The 16,312-nt window shown below is 39.3% G+C and overlaps 4 protein-coding genes across 11 annotated transcripts; 2 read left to right on the top strand and 2 right to left on the bottom strand.

The window, feature by feature from the left end:
• The first annotated feature begins 1,722 nt into the window (after window positions 1–1,722).
• LOC131673154 (adenylate cyclase, terminal-differentiation specific-like) lies at window positions 1,723–4,526 on the top strand. 2 transcript variants are annotated; one of them, XM_058950907.1, is made up of 6 exons: window positions 1,723–1,992; window positions 2,047–2,242; window positions 2,307–2,416; window positions 2,479–2,615; window positions 2,685–3,056; window positions 3,122–4,526. In XM_058950907.1, the coding sequence occupies exons 1-6, from the start codon at window positions 1,945–1,947 to the stop codon at window positions 3,558–3,560; spliced, it is 1,302 nt and encodes a 433-aa protein (XP_058806890.1). In that variant the 5' UTR covers window positions 1,723–1,944; the 3' UTR covers window positions 3,561–4,526. The 2 variants fall into 2 exon arrangements, with proteins under 2 accessions (XP_058806890.1, XP_058806889.1); XM_058950906.1 differs by having other exon boundaries at window positions 2,476–2,615.
• A 2,269-nt stretch (window positions 4,527–6,795) lies between these two features.
• Window positions 6,796–7,950, bottom strand: LOC131673158 (thioredoxin-like protein 4A). The gene is made up of 4 exons (XM_058950918.1): window positions 7,816–7,950; window positions 7,461–7,597; window positions 7,315–7,388; window positions 6,796–7,222 (listed from the first exon to the last, which is right to left on the bottom strand). The coding sequence occupies exons 1-4, from the start codon at window positions 7,891–7,893 to the stop codon at window positions 7,083–7,085; spliced, it is 429 nt and encodes a 142-aa protein (XP_058806901.1). The 5' UTR covers window positions 7,894–7,950; the 3' UTR covers window positions 6,796–7,082.
• Window positions 7,951–8,200: 250 nt separating this feature from the next.
• LOC131673157 (mediator of RNA polymerase II transcription subunit 19) lies at window positions 8,201–10,372 on the top strand. Of its 6 annotated transcripts, none has more exons than XM_058950915.1 (5): window positions 8,201–8,334; window positions 8,843–9,106; window positions 9,175–9,331; window positions 9,393–9,492; window positions 9,571–10,372. In XM_058950915.1, the coding sequence occupies exons 2-5, from the start codon at window positions 8,923–8,925 to the stop codon at window positions 9,853–9,855; spliced, it is 726 nt and encodes a 241-aa protein (XP_058806898.1). In that variant the 5' UTR covers window positions 8,201–8,334; window positions 8,843–8,922; the 3' UTR covers window positions 9,856–10,372. The 6 variants fall into 6 exon arrangements, with proteins under 6 accessions (XP_058806898.1, XP_058806897.1, XP_058806895.1 ...); XM_058950914.1 differs by having other exon boundaries at window positions 8,226–8,334; window positions 8,829–9,106; XM_058950912.1 differs by having other exon boundaries at window positions 8,260–8,368.
• A 42-nt stretch (window positions 10,373–10,414) lies between these two features.
• On the bottom strand, window positions 10,415–15,545 carry LOC131673155 (RNA-binding protein cabeza). 2 transcript variants are annotated; one of them, XM_058950909.1, is made up of 8 exons: window positions 15,321–15,545; window positions 14,581–14,991; window positions 14,408–14,507; window positions 13,425–13,453; window positions 12,032–12,156; window positions 11,538–11,962; window positions 10,955–11,278; window positions 10,415–10,865 (listed from the first exon to the last, which is right to left on the bottom strand). In XM_058950909.1, exons 1-8 carry the CDS (start codon window positions 15,331–15,333, stop codon window positions 10,826–10,828), a joined length of 1,467 nt encoding a protein of 488 aa, XP_058806892.1. In that variant the 5' UTR covers window positions 15,334–15,545; the 3' UTR covers window positions 10,415–10,825. The 2 variants fall into 2 exon arrangements, with proteins under 2 accessions (XP_058806892.1, XP_058806891.1); XM_058950908.1 differs by having other exon boundaries at window positions 13,425–13,456; window positions 15,321–15,543.
• Window positions 15,546–16,312: the final 767 nt, after the last annotated feature.

Here is a 16,312-nt window from a genome sequence, read left to right as displayed (position 1 = left end):
AACACTCAAACTATTATTTTTTATCCATTTCCGACAGAGCAAAAGAAGTACAAATAGCGAAACTTGGTCAAAAAAATCAGCTATTATAAAAAAAAATATATACATCATTGCAAAGGCCAAACCGAAGTCAGTCTGAATCTGAACATGGTATGGAGTCGGACGCAGGAGAAAAAAATACACCTTCACACAACGTTCCTGGCAACAGTCGTGCACCTTCCCGCTGATAACCGCGAGTAATTGTGGTATATAATGACCTTCATAATAATAAATTACAAAGTTGATACGAAATTTGATTACATAAATATATATGTGTTCGGTGTGGCTATTAGCCAGGGTCGTACGCTACAGCTTGTATAAGGCGAGTGCAGCGTTTTACTCAAGGCTGTTTCAGCCTCTAAAAAGTTTCGCTGGCGTTTCGGGATAGCACAAGGTTGCACCGAGATCGCTCAGCGACCCATGAGCGAGGCAAAGGGTAAGAGAAACCCGGCAAGGGTAAATAGGTCTCCCCTCTCAAGCAAGCGAAAGAACAACTAGCCTAGTTAGTTGCTTTTTGTCATCAGGCGAGCGAAGTGCAAATTTATAGTATACCGGCAAATAAATAATTGCATTGCGATCACACTGCTATATGCACGCGCAATGGATAAAATAAATATAATAAAATCAAGATATTTTAAAATTCGCTTGTTCAATTACTTGCTCCCGTCCACAACAGTTTGCCTCAGATTCTGGGTTTATTCAAAAGCAAGGCACTTCCTGAAGGAACGAACAATTGAACAAATTGTTTCATATGCAAGAATAAAGCATATCTTATACCAAGAAATCAATTATCAATTTCAGAAGTTTGCAGGAAAACATTAAAATAGAGTTACTTACGTGTCAAATACCGTGTTTCAAAATTAGATACCATAAGAAGAAAAGGTTGTTTATCACGCGTTCTTTTGCCAATAAATAATTGAAACGAAGTATCTCATTTATGACTATTGATTCGTAATTAATTGTTCATTATTTTTAATAATAGCTCACTAATGAGTACCTGCAACCATTTTAAAAATCAATTGTTATAATTTATATTCAATTAATTTTTAAGTTTCAGTAATAAGTACCTAAATTTCGTATGCATATTCCGGATTCTATGTACGCAAAATATGCAGGTATGTTGTACATATTTTGTACATATTACGTAGAAATTTCGTATACCTATATTTTCAGGGGAGATTGATTATTTGATCATTCATAAAGTAAATCCGAATGAAAACCGGAGTGGTACTTGTTGCCTGCCCACTTGTTTTCTCACTTGCCGCGAGCATCCGTCCGCGTAACTGGTTTTTCTTTGAAATGCAATGGACTCGCCACAGGCCGACGAGAAGTCTTAGGAAAAAGAGAGCGACAGTACGCGTGGGCTCAGGTCGAGCGAGCGAATAGCGCGACACTGCGACACCTGTGCTTGTTTCAGGAAAGGGAAACGCTAGTCCGAGCAGGCGCGGAAGCTAAATATCCTTCCCGAACGAGGCGTTCGAGGATGAGGGAACGCATCTGGGGATTCTCGACGAGCCAGGCGAGCCACGCGCAGCGGCCAGCGGCACAATGGGCGCGCAGCGTCGTTCGCTCGGCAGGAATAGGGATGCGAGCGGCGCGCTCGCGGGGTGCGGTCTGCGCGGGCGCGCGGGCGCCGAGCACGTCGCTCCGGCGGATCAATACCCCGTCGGCGCTGGCTGGCCGTCGTCCGCGCAGCGCCGCCGGGAGCGCAGAGTCGCTCGCCGAGCCGAACGCAAAGCAGCGCCCGCTCGCGCCCGCTCGACGACTGCTGGTCGGCGCGTCCCCGCGACGTGGTGCTGTCGCTGCTCGCGCGCCAACGACCCGCGGCTGTGCTCGGCTGGCGAGGGTGGCTGCTGCCCGCGCGCCGCTCCTTCCGGCTCGGCCCCCATCGTCGTCGTCGTCGTCGTCATGACGTCGAAGGTGCTCGTGAAGCTGCCCGTGGTGCCGTTCCAGCAAGTAAGCCGCGCCCGCAGCCGCCTGGCCCGTTGTCGTAACGCTCGTTGGTTGCAGCGCAAGAAGCCGCCGCCGCCGGAGATCGCGCCGCTGCCCAGCCGCCACGACGAGTGCGACGAGGCTAGGTTTCAAGGGCACGGCAGCGACAAGGTGACCCAGCTGGAGCAGAACATCAAGTTCCTGCAGGACCAGCACCAGGGCACGCTGCTGGCGCTCCACCAGGAGGTCGAGAGCCTGCGGCAGCGGAACCGAGGTGAGCGCGTCGCGCGTGTCCCCGGCTGGCCCGCCGCTAACGGAGGCTCGCGCCTCTTGCGCAGACTTGCAGTTCCAGCTGGTGTTCGGCAAGGGCACCGGCCAGCACGGCTACGCCTCCAGCAGCGCCTCCTCGCCGGAGGACGCCGCCGGCAGCGGCTTCGTCAAAGCCAAGGTGAGTGGCGCGGTGCCCGGCGGAGGCGCGTTCTGAGCAGCGATCCGTTGAATGCGCAGCAGGCGAGTCCGGCGGCCGTGAACGTGGCGCCGCTGCAGGTGGAGCTGCTGGAGAAGGACCTGCAGGAGCTGCGCGCGTCGCTGACCGAGGCCAGGGCGCGCAACGTGTGCCTGTCGGAGACCGTGGACAAGCAGAAGCAGTAAGTGGCGAGCGAGCGCGAGCTCCGCTGGCAAACTCCGCGAGTGAACGAGCCGGGCTGTGCGCGCAGGAGGCTGCTGCTGGCGGAGAGGCAGCGCGACCGCCAGAAGGACGTGGGCGTGCAGGTGGACAGCTTCGCCGAGTGTCGCGAGGTGGAGCTGCAGGCCCGGCTGGACGACGCGGAGGCGCTGGTCAAGCGGTTGCGGCTGGAGGCCGACGAGCGCCGCCAGGAGATCGGCAGCCTCAAGTCGCCGGCCGGCCACAGCCAGCCACCACAGCCGCAGCAGCAGCAGCGCGCCACCAACCAGAGCCGCGGCCAGGGCGGCTACCACGGCCGCGGCGGCGGCGGCGGCGCGGACGCCCAGGAGGACGGCTACCATAAGTTTCCGCCGCTGCACACGCAGAGCTACTGGCACCGCGGACCCGCGCGGCCCGGCCCCAGGTAAGCTCCGCTCGCGCGCCCACCGTTGGCGCGCTCGTTGCTCACGCCGCGCACCCGCCTTGCAGCTTCGAGCACATGGCCGGCCAGTCGGAGTACCGACGCGGCAACAGGCAGCAACAGCAGCAGCAGCAGCAGCAACCGCCCAGGCAGCCCAAGCAGCGGCTCGAGGTGGACGAAGCGGGCGTGCTGCCCCAGCTGCAAAACGGCGCCCACTGCCCCGACGCCGGCGCCAGTTGCCCCCCGTTCTTCCGCCAGCAGACCCACCACAACGGCGGCAACTACCACAGGGACGAGCAGCAGCAGCAGCAGCAGCAGCAGCAGCAGCAGCAGGGCGCTGGCGGCTTCCGCAAGTACCGCGGCAAGAAGGCGCGCAAGGACTTTGCCGGCCAGGAGCGCCGGCTCTTCCAGCCGCAGCACTACGAGCAGAGGGACCAGCAGCAGCGGGCCCCCTTCCCCGGCGACTCGGGCGCCGCCAGGCCGCCGCCGCGCAGGCAGCAGTCGTAAGTCCGGGCCCTCGGCGCCGATCGACGCTCGCCGCGCTCGCCGCTTCACCGCAGTCTTTTCAGTCAGTTGCATGCACGCACGCGTAGCCAACTCTTAGCGCAATTCCTTTCGCCTCTCGGCGTCGATCGCCCGCGCCTCGCGACCTCACGCACAGCGGCGCGAGCCGCTCGTTACCGCGGCTCTCGAGCCCACTTGTTTTTCCGAGGGGCGCATTACGTATCAAATGATTGTACTCGTGTGCACGCGTGATGGCATGTGCGGCGGGCAGCCTCGCTGGGCGGCCCGGCCGCGATTCACGCCACTTGTAACTTTACGCGATTACTGTATTGTTAGTTACATCATTATAGAATATGTATATTATATATTTATAAAGTTTTTCATTGTCTATATTTACTTGAACACGTTTTTATTAATGGCGACGACGATATAACTTGTCGAACATTTTCTAGACTCAAAATATTTACGAGAATTTAGTTTTTTAAAAAATTTCAAAAACCAAAAAAATCAAAAGCATTGATGTGTTGACGCTTCTTTTTTTCATTGGTAAACATGCAACTTTTCTTCGAGTCTCGCATTATGAGATTTGTAATCAGTGTGACTAAACAAAAAAATTATTTGTATCTAAAAAGTGTACTACAATATAACCAATTTCAGGTAAAACTTTAGTATAAACTTTTATCCATATGCTTAAACATTATTCAAATTCAAATTTGCAATTGGCCTCTACCTCTCTCTTTCTCTGTCATTAACGACAAGTTCCAACAAAATAGATCTATACAATTTTTATGCTCTTGTCATAATCTCTCACGACCATGGTATAACCATATTGTAATACTTATCCTGTGAACTGAATAATCAACAAGTATATTGTTGTACAATGAAATTCTATGTTGAACTACTATCTACCTTATATAATTTGCTCAATATGAGACACGAGACTTGTATGTTTAAATGGGTGATATATTAAATAAATACATCAAGTATATGCACAAATAATTATATTGTTATTATTTATAAAATTTTTAAGATCTATTATAAAGTTATAAAAATTCAAATGATGTGCAACGAACACTAAAACACTGTTTACTCAAATGGTATAGAATCATAACTGCAATAGAAAAGTTTTTTAGTAAAAAAAAAATTATAATCTTCACACTGAAATAAACGAATGATTGAAATTCCTCATTTATAAAAATAGATAATGATAACCAGTTTTTCTAACGAAACATGCAATTTTTAAAGGAAAGCTGTTAAGGAATCATTAATACTTCATTTATTGCAATGAGTTCTAAAAAAAGCTCAGGCATATCTTCTTCATTATTGCCGCTGTCGTTTTCGTTGAGCACTCTTCGCCCAAAATACGCGGTTTTTGTAGTTTTTCTAGGTACAGTTTGTTGCGAATCAAAAATTTCACTATGAGTCCCATTAATTTCGTCGTAATACCCACCGTAATCGCCATAATAATTATCATCCTCTTCCTCCGAATAATCGTAGGAGCCCCAATCACCTCGAGGGCTCTTTTGATCAATTTTCTTTTGACCATAGCTTTCCATGTGATTCGATGAACTGATGTAGTGCATATAATTGATGTCGACTTTTCCTTGTTTCGGAGGTTCGTTGATTGCCGCCTCTCTACCCGTCACCTTGGTTATGTCTTTTCCCCTTGGTGGACCCTTGCGCTTCAATTTCTTGTTCTTCTTCTTTCGCTTTTGGCCAAAGTTACGCACCATCGTTTTGTTGCTCTAAAATGTCAACAAAATTTGTATCTAATTAAACTTATATCATTCATATAGAGTTCGAATGTTCAAACAAAAAACCGTATACTAACAAAGGATATATTTTTACTCGTTTACCAACAATTCTCTAGCTTTATTGCGACGTAGTCATACTGACAGTTCATGAAGTTCAAATTAATGATTTACTATTTATGAATACACGTGCTATACTACTATACGCGAAAAACATAATTATTTTGTTGCGTAACTTGGATTAGTTAACTACTTATTTAGAGCGAGATACAACAGCAATGATTACGTTTTTAGCATAAAATACTATACTTGAAATGTATATTTTCAACAAAATGGCTGAACAATACATACCAATCAAATTAGTTATTTGGAGAATCTTACAAAGCCACAAACGTGGTAGAGTACTGTTAATTCTGCACAAAATGAATAAGATTGCACGCGAAAAGAATTTTTGGTGATATTTTTCTACTTTACTTAAAATCTAGGTGCGAAACACTTGACGATTGCGGTAAGAAAATGAAGAAAAATGAGACAAATGCATGCGAAGACTTGTTTTGAACGCTACAGTGATGCCAACATGGCAACTTGAAAATGTGTATGGGCATCGATCGGTCCGAACAGGGTGCTATCGATATCCGGTTGCGCAGAACCTCTATACTGTAACTGCGCAACGTGCAATTGCTACTGCGCATCCGATGCATCTCTAAGACCTAAGGTGGTGAATGCATATATAGCATATACATTGTACACTAGGCGTGGGTAAATTCGCGACCCGGGAAAATTTAAATTAAAAATATGCTAGGTTGTTCGAACACCCCTGTAACCAACCCAGGTTAAATCGTAGTTTTTATTTATTAAGATACAAGGTTATGCTCTGAGCAGAAATGGCTACAGTAGCTAGAAATGGTTGCAGTAGTGCTCAAACGACCTAGCTTATTTTTAATTTTTAATTTTCCGGGTCACGAAGGAACCCACGCCTAGTGTACTATTTAGAGGAAGTGTCCACGCGGGATCCCTCTTCCTTCCTAACCTGGGGTCGGTCACGTCCGAGTTGTATGCGCATGCCATCTCTATAACTTTGACCTCAGTGGTAAGTTTCATAATGAATGCGAGATGCGCATATTAATCTATGAACTCGAAATTATAGAGATGGCGTACGTATACGGCCTCATCCGAGTTTTTGTATACGCAGGAAAAAGGATCCCGTGTGAACACTCCCTAAGGTATCACTATCATTGCCAACATAAACTAAAGCATCGATAGGAATTTAAAGACTATTTAATTTTGAATATTCAATGAGAAAGTTAACATTATTTATAAATATTATTTATCAACATTTGACAAAAACTTGGGTTGTAAAGAATCCATCTATTCCTGTAATGTATAATTATAAAATGTATGTGTATATATATATATATATATATATATATATATATATGAAATTTCGAAAATGTTTTAGATATTTATTTTGTTTACAATAGTACAATATTATTCATAAGAATCTGATGTTTTTTGTTGATCAAGTACTTCATTAGATGTTTAATTGGTATTAAATTTACAGAAAAGTGTATACATTTACATGAAAAACAAATATATTATGTGAAAAAATTAAATAAATAGTCTTACAATAATTTCATATAATCAAGACACCTTATATACAACAGTTTCATTTTCATTTTTAATCAAAAAAGTTGCTTAGGATTTAGTTTTAATATAAAACAATTTAAATTATTATGTACTGTTATAAGACTAATAACGTACACAATATGGTGATTTAATAACGGTATTTAGTAGAATAATCTTTTGGAGATACTACTAAACCTCTACCCTTCCTGGCTCCTCGGTAAACGGTTTCAATAATGTCAATCATTTCTTGCTTATCTTCCAAAGTCCAATTAATCTTGTTATTGTTTCCTTTAAATTTAATTTTATTGTTATTAAATTTAATTAATTTTATTGTTATTACATTTAATTAATTTTATTGTTATTAATTTTATTGTTATTACCTGTGCCCAAATCAATCATTATATGTTTATTTCTGAAAAAGAACATGACTGTACAAGGATCATACAACTCATACCTGAAATAATGTATCTTATTAAGATTGTTAGGCAATAACAGTGTAGTGAAAATAAAAAATTAATAAACTTACATTTTATTAAAGTCAGGTACTTCAGTAATATCAACTAAGTAGATAACAGCAAAATTTTTAACTTTTTCTGCAATATTATACAATACTTCATCCATTTTCATACACATAGGATCCCAATCATGTCCAAATCGTATAACCTATTAGGAAAATAATTTTATTCGAATAAAAAGAAAACTTCTAGAAGCTTCCATGTAATTTATTTTATACTTATTACAAAAATAAAAAATATTAAGGAAAGCAGCATTTTATTTATGAAATTTATTGACTGATGATAATGAATCAATATAAAAAATTACATGTTTCACAATGAAACTTAGTTTGATAATAGTAAAAAAGTTTATGAAGGTTAACTTACAACAACACGGTCTTCTTCTGATAAAATTGCTTGATCTACTTGCCACCCATTGTGGAGATGTGCTAACATATAAGACATTCTGATGTGATTTTATTGATCCCTTTTATATAAAACTTTATAACAAAAAACTTTAGTTTCACGGAAAAACTTAAGTTATTATTAACACCTCACTTGTTTAGCAGACTGCACTGTATACTTGCGGCAGCTGTTAAAGTTCTTTCACAAAGAGATTACTTGGGAGTGTAAAATCACCGAACTTGATCAACCTTGCTGTTAAATCAAAATATGGCTTCGTTGAAGTCTAATCTTTAATTTGAGATACTCTATAGTTCTATATGAACGTATAACCAAAGTAGATAAATAGCATGGGTTATAACAAGTTGGTCGTGCACCACCACACTCGGCGCTTTGCGGCTGCTAGCCGAGAGCGTTAATGTAAACTTTGAACACTAGACATTGGGGTAATGGAGTATTAACGTTTCACGATGTCAACTTTATGCTGTTAATTTAGCAATATAAGTAAGAAAATTCGACTTAAAATTGATTTGAAGTGGTAAGCAGTGATATAATAAGTTCTGATCTTGTTGAATTCAGTGAAGTTTTCATTAGAGTCTTGTGTGAAAAGGAAAACAACGTTGTAAGGCAGATTACTATAGGTTATGTGTATTCGTAAAAAGATTTTTAATAAGTCAAATAGTCTAGATGTAATTAGTACAGACATTCTGCTTCCACTTCCGAAATTTATATATTTAAGTTATTTACCTATGAAAAGCTTGATCATACTTGCTCTAAGCTACTTGGAAATATTTGAAGTGCTGCACAGTAGTGAAAAAAATGCAACATATGAATATTATAATCTCAAGTAACTTTCATTGTTTTATAAAAACCTTGGTCTGAGCTCTAAATATGTATAAACTTTAAAAAGAATAGCTCAATAACCTAATCAATTAATCCATCAAGTACTTAAAATATAATATTTTCATTGAAAATAGAGGCTTTAAATTGAGAACTAGTTTTATTATTTCAGATATTGTAAAGGCTTGAATTCATCTGTTGCTGAGATTTTCATTTTTGATATCAGTGCAATGCAATAAAAGGTTTTTCAAGATGATGGGTGATCAGTTTCGAACCAAAGTGGAGCCATACTCTCCAAAGTCTTCTCCACGAGGTGCCCGGTCCCCTGTTGTTTCACGACAGGATTCAACAGGAACATTAAAGACTACTATCTCTCTGGGAAAGAATCCATCTATTGTTCACAGTGGACCATTTTATTTGATGAAAGAACCTCCTGGTATATAATCTAGTGAATATAGTTACTTTATGGTGAATATAAATTAACAAATTCTAATAAATTTCTAGGAGAAAGTGAATTAACAGGAGCCACAAATTTGATGGCATATAATAACTTGGAACATTCATACAGTAAATTTAGTGGTAAAAAACTTAAAGAACAATTATCTTCATTTTTGCCAAATTTGCCAGGTATTATTGATACCCCAGGTGATCAAGACAACAGGTAAATTTTATATATTTTTGATATTTTTTTAGACTGCATATTTCAATATTTTTTTTGTTAGTGCTTTACGATCTGTGATTGAAAAGCCTCCTATAGGTGGCAAGGAACTTTTACCTTTAACAAGTGTACAATTAGCTGGTTTTAGATTACATCCTGGACCAGTACGTATTTTGTTACTGCGCTGAAACTACTCATTGATTACAATAAAATTATATTACCTTTTTATTTATTTATTTCAGTTACCAGAACAGTATCGTTATGTTAATCAAGCGCCTCAAAGAAAACACAAAAACAAGCACAAAAAGCACAAAAATAAACCTGGTGAAGTTCCTAGTGGGCAAGAAACGACTGTGACTGATATTGGAGGCGCAGATACTCATGAAAAGAAACACAAGAAACAAAAGAGACACGATGAAGAAAAAGAAGCAAGGAAAAAGCGTAAAAAAGAAAAGAAGCGGAAGAAGCAAAAACACAGCCCTGAACATTCAGGAGGCATGACGCCTTCGCAACATTCTAATTCGTGATCATTATCTAACCATTTTTGTCCTACTCTTATTTGTGAAGAATCTTCCTTTTTACCAATTACGGATTTGATTAGTTTCTTTTATAAGTAACGGTTAACAAAACCTACCATTCACGATTACTTTTATGATTTATCATTTAAAAAAAATCATGATTCACGTAGAAAATTGCTCGAGATTCTACTTTTTAAAAATACTTTAATTTAATAAAAATATTATATATCGAAATTTATAATAATAGCTCGTTAATATTATTTAACAGATACATTTATCGACATTTTAGTAGATATAATTTTTGTATATAATAGATCAATTTGTCTTACTTCAACGTTTAGTTTTCTCTTGTGTAAGTATAAATTAAAAACTTGAGCAAGCTCCTCCACGTAAATATAACTTAATTTTCTGTAAATATGATTAAGACAGTCTAACTCAGTAAAATACTGTTTGAGATAAATTAAGTATTTATATATAATTGGTTGCCATAGTAAAACCAATTATTAAGTGTAATATCAATGATAATATTTATCAAGATAATCAAGGAGAAGGTTATGTCTTGAAAATAATAAACTACTTAATTCTTAATCTATGGGTTATTTTTATTAAAACCTATTTTTTATATTTAATTGGGTCAAGAACTATAATATAATGGTAATTATATTTTAATTACGTAAAAGCGGTACAACCTTTACACAGAATTGTCGTGCGTTCTTCAGCTTAAGAATTTTTAATTTTGCTATTACTGTCTGCATAAAATGGCCTTTATGTCAAAATCAGGACTGTACGCGCTATTTCTTAGAATAATTAATCATTCAAATAGTTATTGTTTATAGGTAAAAATAAGAACATGAACACGACTCATTGAAATTAGGTGCATACTTGATAATATTATGAAAAAATGTACATATTCGCTTATAGCGTTTCCGTGTTATAATTAACACGTGGTGTAATTGCGTTCCTTCTATATTGAAGGAATTTAGTAGGGCCTATTACGATCTCTGTCTCGGTCTCCGCGACTGTAACAGAAAAATACATCAGTGTAATTATCAAGTGCAAGTGGAAAAAAAGAAGCTTTTGCATTTGCAATTTTTGAATGTAAACTTACCCTCCGCCGCCACGCATTGGTCCTCCACGACCGCCACCGCGGCCACCTCCCCTATCACCACCACGGAAACCACCTCTGCTACCTCTGTCTCCTCCACGGCCACCACCGCCACCACCTCGACCACCACCTCCATCTTTTCGGAAGCCACCGCCGCCGCCTCCTCCACCTCCACGGCCACCGCCGCCACCGCCACGTCCACCACCTCCACGACCACCGCCTCCACCTCCGCCACCTCCACCCATGCCCTCAGGTTTAGAGCTCTTACAGAGATTGCATTGGTCGCGCCAGGCAAAGTTCATGTTGCCACAGCTTGGGTTCGGGCATCTGGAAATCAAGATAAACTTATTATTGAATAAATAAATATAAAGGACTCGGGTTTATAACAGTAGTAATAACTAATGTATTTTTTTAATTACTAATGCGATTCTAATAAAATAAATCTATAAATTATAAAGTTATAAATCAATGTTTCATGATTTACTGTATCTACTTTGTATTTCGATGTTCGTGGAATAACGCATTAAAATTTTAATAGGGAAAAATTAGAGTAATTTGCGAGAATTTAATAGTTAAGCGTACTTACCGCCAATCAGATCCGCGAAAACTGCCACCACCGCCGCCACCACCGCCACTATCACGGCGATGATCGCTATCGCCACCACGTCCGCCGCCGCGATGATCATCTCGGTCTCGGTCACCTCGGTCACGATCGCGACCACCGCCGCCACCGCCTCCACCATAGCCGCCGCCTCCTCGACCACCACCTCCGCGACCACCGCCACCACCACCGCCACGTCCACCACCTCCACGGCCGCCTTGCCAACTGCTCTTATGTTGAGCGATCTGCACTTTGATGGTGCAGCCCTTGAACTCCTTGCCATCGAACCAATCGATGGCGGACCGCGCAGCATTTTGATCATCGTACGTCACTGTCGCCTCACCCTTATTTTTACCGGTGCTCTTGTCCTTGTACATCCAAATCTTTGGCTTGCCAGTGCGCTTGTCGCTCTAAAATCAATAATAGAGTTTTAACTTGAACTTTCGAAAGCTGAATTCAAGTGGCAAACAGGAGTTCACCTTAATCAGTCCGATAGCGCCGAAATGCTGGCAAATTTCGTCTTCGGTAATATCAGTGTCCATGCCGGATACGAAAATAGTGTCCTCCTGGGTGACCATACCATCGTTGCGATCACCATATCCCCCTGTAATGCAAACAATTATTTAGATCGGTGACATTGACCTTCCCGTCAAATTAAATATCCTACTACTATTCCAAGTCTAAGCTAATTCTTTGACTTTTTGACTGTACTCTGTAAAAAGCTTCATGACTGAGCGACATTTTTATTTTGCTGCTGATGACAAGTATGGTAACTATTTAAAAAAAAATTTAGCTTTCTTTTTTCTTCAAATCAAGTTGATACATTTTTTTCTTTTCAAGGCTGTGTAGCTCTGTGACTCTGTTTGATCACAAAACAACCATCAAGTCATAAATATTTATTCGACACTTCTCAAATCGTAAGTACTTTCCCTCAAACACAGTTTCATGTATACCACTATTGTAATGCCAAAATTCAAATAGTTGCCTGTAGATAAGGTTTATTTCAAACGAATAAATTGATGATTTTCCCAAACCTACAACTCCTCCACTATAACTTTGAAATCCTTGTGCTTAAAATTATCCCTTTAAAAATCCCTGCACATAAATGATGAACTCTTGCTGGTGTAATGAGAAAAGCCCAGTGTTACATAAATCATTAAATAGCAGCTTCACATACAAAAGGGCCGCAACATTTCTTCAGTTATACTTCATTCCTTCTCAAGACACATGTACCATTTTTTTATCATTTCTTCAAACAATAGTTTCATTCATATATTTTCCACCAGCTGCCTTTTAATTCCCTTGTAAGATAGTTCAAAGTCGTGTTTGCATAATATTTTACAAACTTTGCTTATTAATTACCGAAGACCATCTTCAATTCTTTTTAATAGAATAAAACAATTACCAGGAGTACCTGAAATATTGCTTTGCCTTTTTTTTCAATAACTCTAAATCTCTTGTTATTACAAATCCTTATTTTATAATTTTTATTAGCTTTTATTTTGACACACTAACATTTCTTTCAATTAGATAGTACTTATTTTATAGATGGATCTGGTTTTATTTGTTAGAAGGGTTGGCACCGACATTATATATTATCTGTTTAAACGACCAGTTTCCAAAAGTTGACCAGGAAATATGTCATTAATAGAGAAATTTGTTGATAATGGAAAAAAGCAATTGGTGTTTAAAATATAATCCTTATACTACTAATACCGTTAGTTTACTGCGTACAGGGAAATCTGTAGGGATTACAGATGCGCATATTTCTTTGCAAGCCCTTTCATATAATTCGAGCGACCGGGTATTTAATAAATATTAGAGTGAATGCATGAATAGCACCAGACTTGTACAATAGTCTGGTGCATTTACCTTTGTTATAACCACCACGGCCACCGCCACTGCTAAAACACAGAAGCAGATATACCAATGAGTTAAGTCATGGACAGCATTCAATCGTTGTGTGGCTACTCATATGCTGCTTCGCCACCACTTCTCTATCTTCTTGATGTACCTACTGTCTAAAGTCTTTATTACCATATAACACAGTCTGAGAATCGAAATTCATATTAATTTGTCTCGTCACAGTCTATAATGTCAATCATGCAAAATACTTAAATGAAATTAAAAAAAATAAATACATGAAAGTACAAGTTGTTTCATTGTGTTCTTCATTCATTCATCTCCTCGCACACTTTTATTCAATCATTATTATCAATCACTCCCTGCAAACAGTGTGTTTAAAACTAAAAAATAATTGCCAGTAAAACGACAAAAGGTAATAGCCATAAATTAAGAAAAATTTTAAAACAATTTCGTAAAATCGTAACATGGATAAATCTTGCCTAATTATGATGGTGATAGAATGAAAAATAAATGTTTTCAACATTGTCCGTCGATTCCAAGGCACGTTGTTTATATTAAAAACATTGATTTTGAACAAATAACCAACTGCACATGCAAACTCGACTGGAGTTATGATGTTTCTTAAAAATACATGAGTATCAAGGTTGATATTGTAGACACATTAAAACCTTAATGTCAAATTGTCAAACACCTGTCTAATATTTTACCTGTACATATCTGTATACATGTGTGTTAAACCTGTAGACACACTTTAAATACATTAAAACCCCTCGGGGTAGTACATGATTTCATAGGCAAAGTATAATTTTTTTGTGTTTAAACCTTTTAAGAAATTTCATAAGCTATATTACCTCCGGTTTTTAACTACTGTACTTTCATTCTTATGGACAATAAATGGTTATCCATCAGATGCTTATTAGTTTTTCTGCTCCATCGTTTTACTTTAAAACCCTCCTTGCTTAAGAGTATAAAATTAAATTGAAACTTACTTGTAATTGCCACCACCTGACCGGTCACTGTATCCCCTTCGATCATCACTTCCACCGTAACGGCTACCACCGCCACCGCCACCACCACCGCCTCCTCCTCCTAAAGTATAAAATACATAATTACAAACAAGTATATGGACATAAAAAAACAAATATGAACAGCATCTACTGACCACTACCATATCCTCCTCCAGAGCTGCTACGGCTATATCCTCCACTACCGCTACCACCTCCTCCTCCTCCACCTCCTGAGCTTCCGCCACCGTAACCACTTCCATAGTTGTTACTGCTACTACCATTATTATAGCCACCACTACCTCCACCACCACTGCCACCACCTCCACTACTACCATAGCTACTTTGGTTGTAATTACTCTCAGTCTGAGACTGGTTGTAATCCTGACTACTTTCGCTATTCTGATAGTTCTGGTAGCTTTGTTGGTAGTTTGGTGGAGGCTGGCTATACTGGTTATAGGAGCCAGAGCTTCCTGTACTTGGAGGTGGATAAGATGTGTCTGGGGTGCCAGCCGATGGAGGTGGCTGACTATATTGACTGTAATTTTGTTGCTGATAGCTTGCGTATTCTGTAAATTCAAATATATCAAGACCATAAGTAGTATCATCTTTTAGAAATTAAAGATATGGATTAATAAATAATAAAATTATTAAAATTATATATAGACAATTATTAGTAATCTAACAAGAAAAACTCCCTCATGGCATTGAATATATTAAATTCTTAAATGAAGGGTGGTTAAACATAGGAATTCGAATTAATCAAAACTATCGATTATTTATGGAACGCGCGCGTTCGTCGGTGCAAATGGTCGGCGTCTACTAGGCGGGTACGATGGCGACTTAACAAACCGAATGTGTTGATAAAATGAACCAATTATAAGCAATAAGTACTTACGATTGTCCGTCATGGTGGTGGATAATTCAAGACGCAGTTTCTATAAGAAAATAACGACACCGAAAAGCGTTGCCTTATGAAAATGCTTGTATGCAATTTGTAGCGAGCGGCTTCAAACGGTGACTAAACAGGCAGCAAGCAATGTTGCGGATTGCGGCGGCAACAGGAAAATGCTAGCGTAGCGTAATCGCCACCTAACCGGTCGCACAATTCGATATAGCACTGTCCTTGTTGCTCTCGCAAGTATTAGCGTTCATCTATTTCTTTCCCACTTGAGTATAGACGCCACCATCTACTTGCTGTACAATTCGACCGGAAATGACTACTGCTAGAGTCATTATTCAAACACGAGTTTAAAAATAAATGTTTATTAAATTGTTCGATTAATGTTTCATCCTACCCTATTATAAAAAGATACATTTTATAGTATTGAAAATTAATAAATTGCATCCATTGCTATAAATCTTTTATATGTGAAAAATAATTTTGCATGCAAAGTCGATTATAAAATAAAATAAATTCTACGCTGCAAAATAGTAAATTTATTAAAATTGTTATTGCCTGTGCATTTTTAAATTAAAAAAGATTGGTGTATGTAAAAAATATAGATAAGAATAAATTGCAATAAATTGCCAGTATCAATACTTCACGAAATCTTTTTCTACGACAAATATGACTTTCAGAGTTTAAAAAATACTATTTATATATTTACGATAAAATTTATCAATATATGCGGACCTATTTGCAAAGATTTTTATCAAATAAATTTATATTTATAGTTTAAGAATATATTTTTCTTTTTTCTAAACATTAAATAATTTTGAATTCTTCCACAAAATTCCTACATCATATTAACAAGTCAATTACATTCCAAAATCTCCAACATTAATTAATCAATCACAATAAATAGAGGCTTTCATTTCTCATAACTTTGGATTTAATGATCGCTGTATAAATAAAACGTAAAATTAAAAAAAAGTACATAAAAATAT

Source organism: Phymastichus coffea, unplaced genomic scaffold (assembly GCF_024137745.1).
Source record: "Phymastichus coffea isolate CEN01 unplaced genomic scaffold, Cenicafe_Pcof_1.1 PCOF00169, whole genome shotgun sequence".
NCBI classification, from domain to species: Eukaryota; Metazoa; Arthropoda; class Insecta; order Hymenoptera; family Eulophidae; genus Phymastichus; species Phymastichus coffea.
The sequence above is the reverse complement of the archived record's forward strand: the minus strand, read 5'-3'. Positions and strand labels throughout refer to the sequence as shown.

What these genes read in the sequence shown, in the direction of transcription:
- LOC131673154 (XM_058950906.1), top strand. Translation starts at nt 1,945, where the DNA reads ATGACGTCGAAGGTGCTCGTGAAGCTGCCCGTGGTGCCGTTCCAGCAA. An exon ending in CCGTGGTGCCGTTCCAGCAA is followed by an intron (nt 1,993 to 2,046) that starts GTAAGCCGCGCC and finishes CGTTGGTTGCAG; the next exon opens with CGCAAGAAGCCGCCGCCGCC. An exon ending in GCGGCTTCGTCAAAGCCAAG is followed by an intron (nt 2,417 to 2,475) that starts GTGAGTGGCGCG and finishes TTGAATGCGCAG; the next exon opens with CAGGCGAGTCCGGCGGCCGT.
- LOC131673158 (XM_058950918.1), bottom strand. Translation starts at nt 7,893, where the DNA reads ATGTCTTATATGTTAGCACATCTCCACAATGGGTGGCAAGTAGATCAA. An exon ending in CAGAAGAAGACCGTGTTGTT is followed by an intron (nt 7,598 to 7,815) that starts GTAAGTTAACCT and finishes TTTTCCTAATAG; the next exon opens with GTTATACGATTTGGACATGA. An exon ending in GTACCTGACTTTAATAAAAT is followed by an intron (nt 7,389 to 7,460) that starts GTAAGTTTATTA and finishes ACATTATTTCAG; the next exon opens with GTATGAGTTGTATGATCCTT.
- LOC131673157 (XM_058950915.1), top strand. Translation starts at nt 8,923, where the DNA reads ATGATGGGTGATCAGTTTCGAACCAAAGTGGAGCCATACTCTCCAAAG. An exon ending in CCAGGTGATCAAGACAACAG is followed by an intron (nt 9,332 to 9,392) that starts GTAAATTTTATA and finishes TTTTTTTGTTAG; the next exon opens with TGCTTTACGATCTGTGATTG. An exon ending in TTAGATTACATCCTGGACCA is followed by an intron (nt 9,493 to 9,570) that starts GTACGTATTTTG and finishes TATTTATTTCAG; the next exon opens with TTACCAGAACAGTATCGTTA.
- LOC131673155 (XM_058950908.1), bottom strand. An exon ending in GCGCTATCGGACTGATTAAG is followed by an intron (nt 11,963 to 12,031) that starts GTGAACTCCTGT and finishes TATTGATTTTAG; the next exon opens with AGCGACAAGCGCACTGGCAA. An exon ending in TTTCGCGGATCTGATTGGCG is followed by an intron (nt 11,279 to 11,537) that starts GTAAGTACGCTT and finishes CTTGATTTCCAG; the next exon opens with ATGCCCGAACCCAAGCTGTG.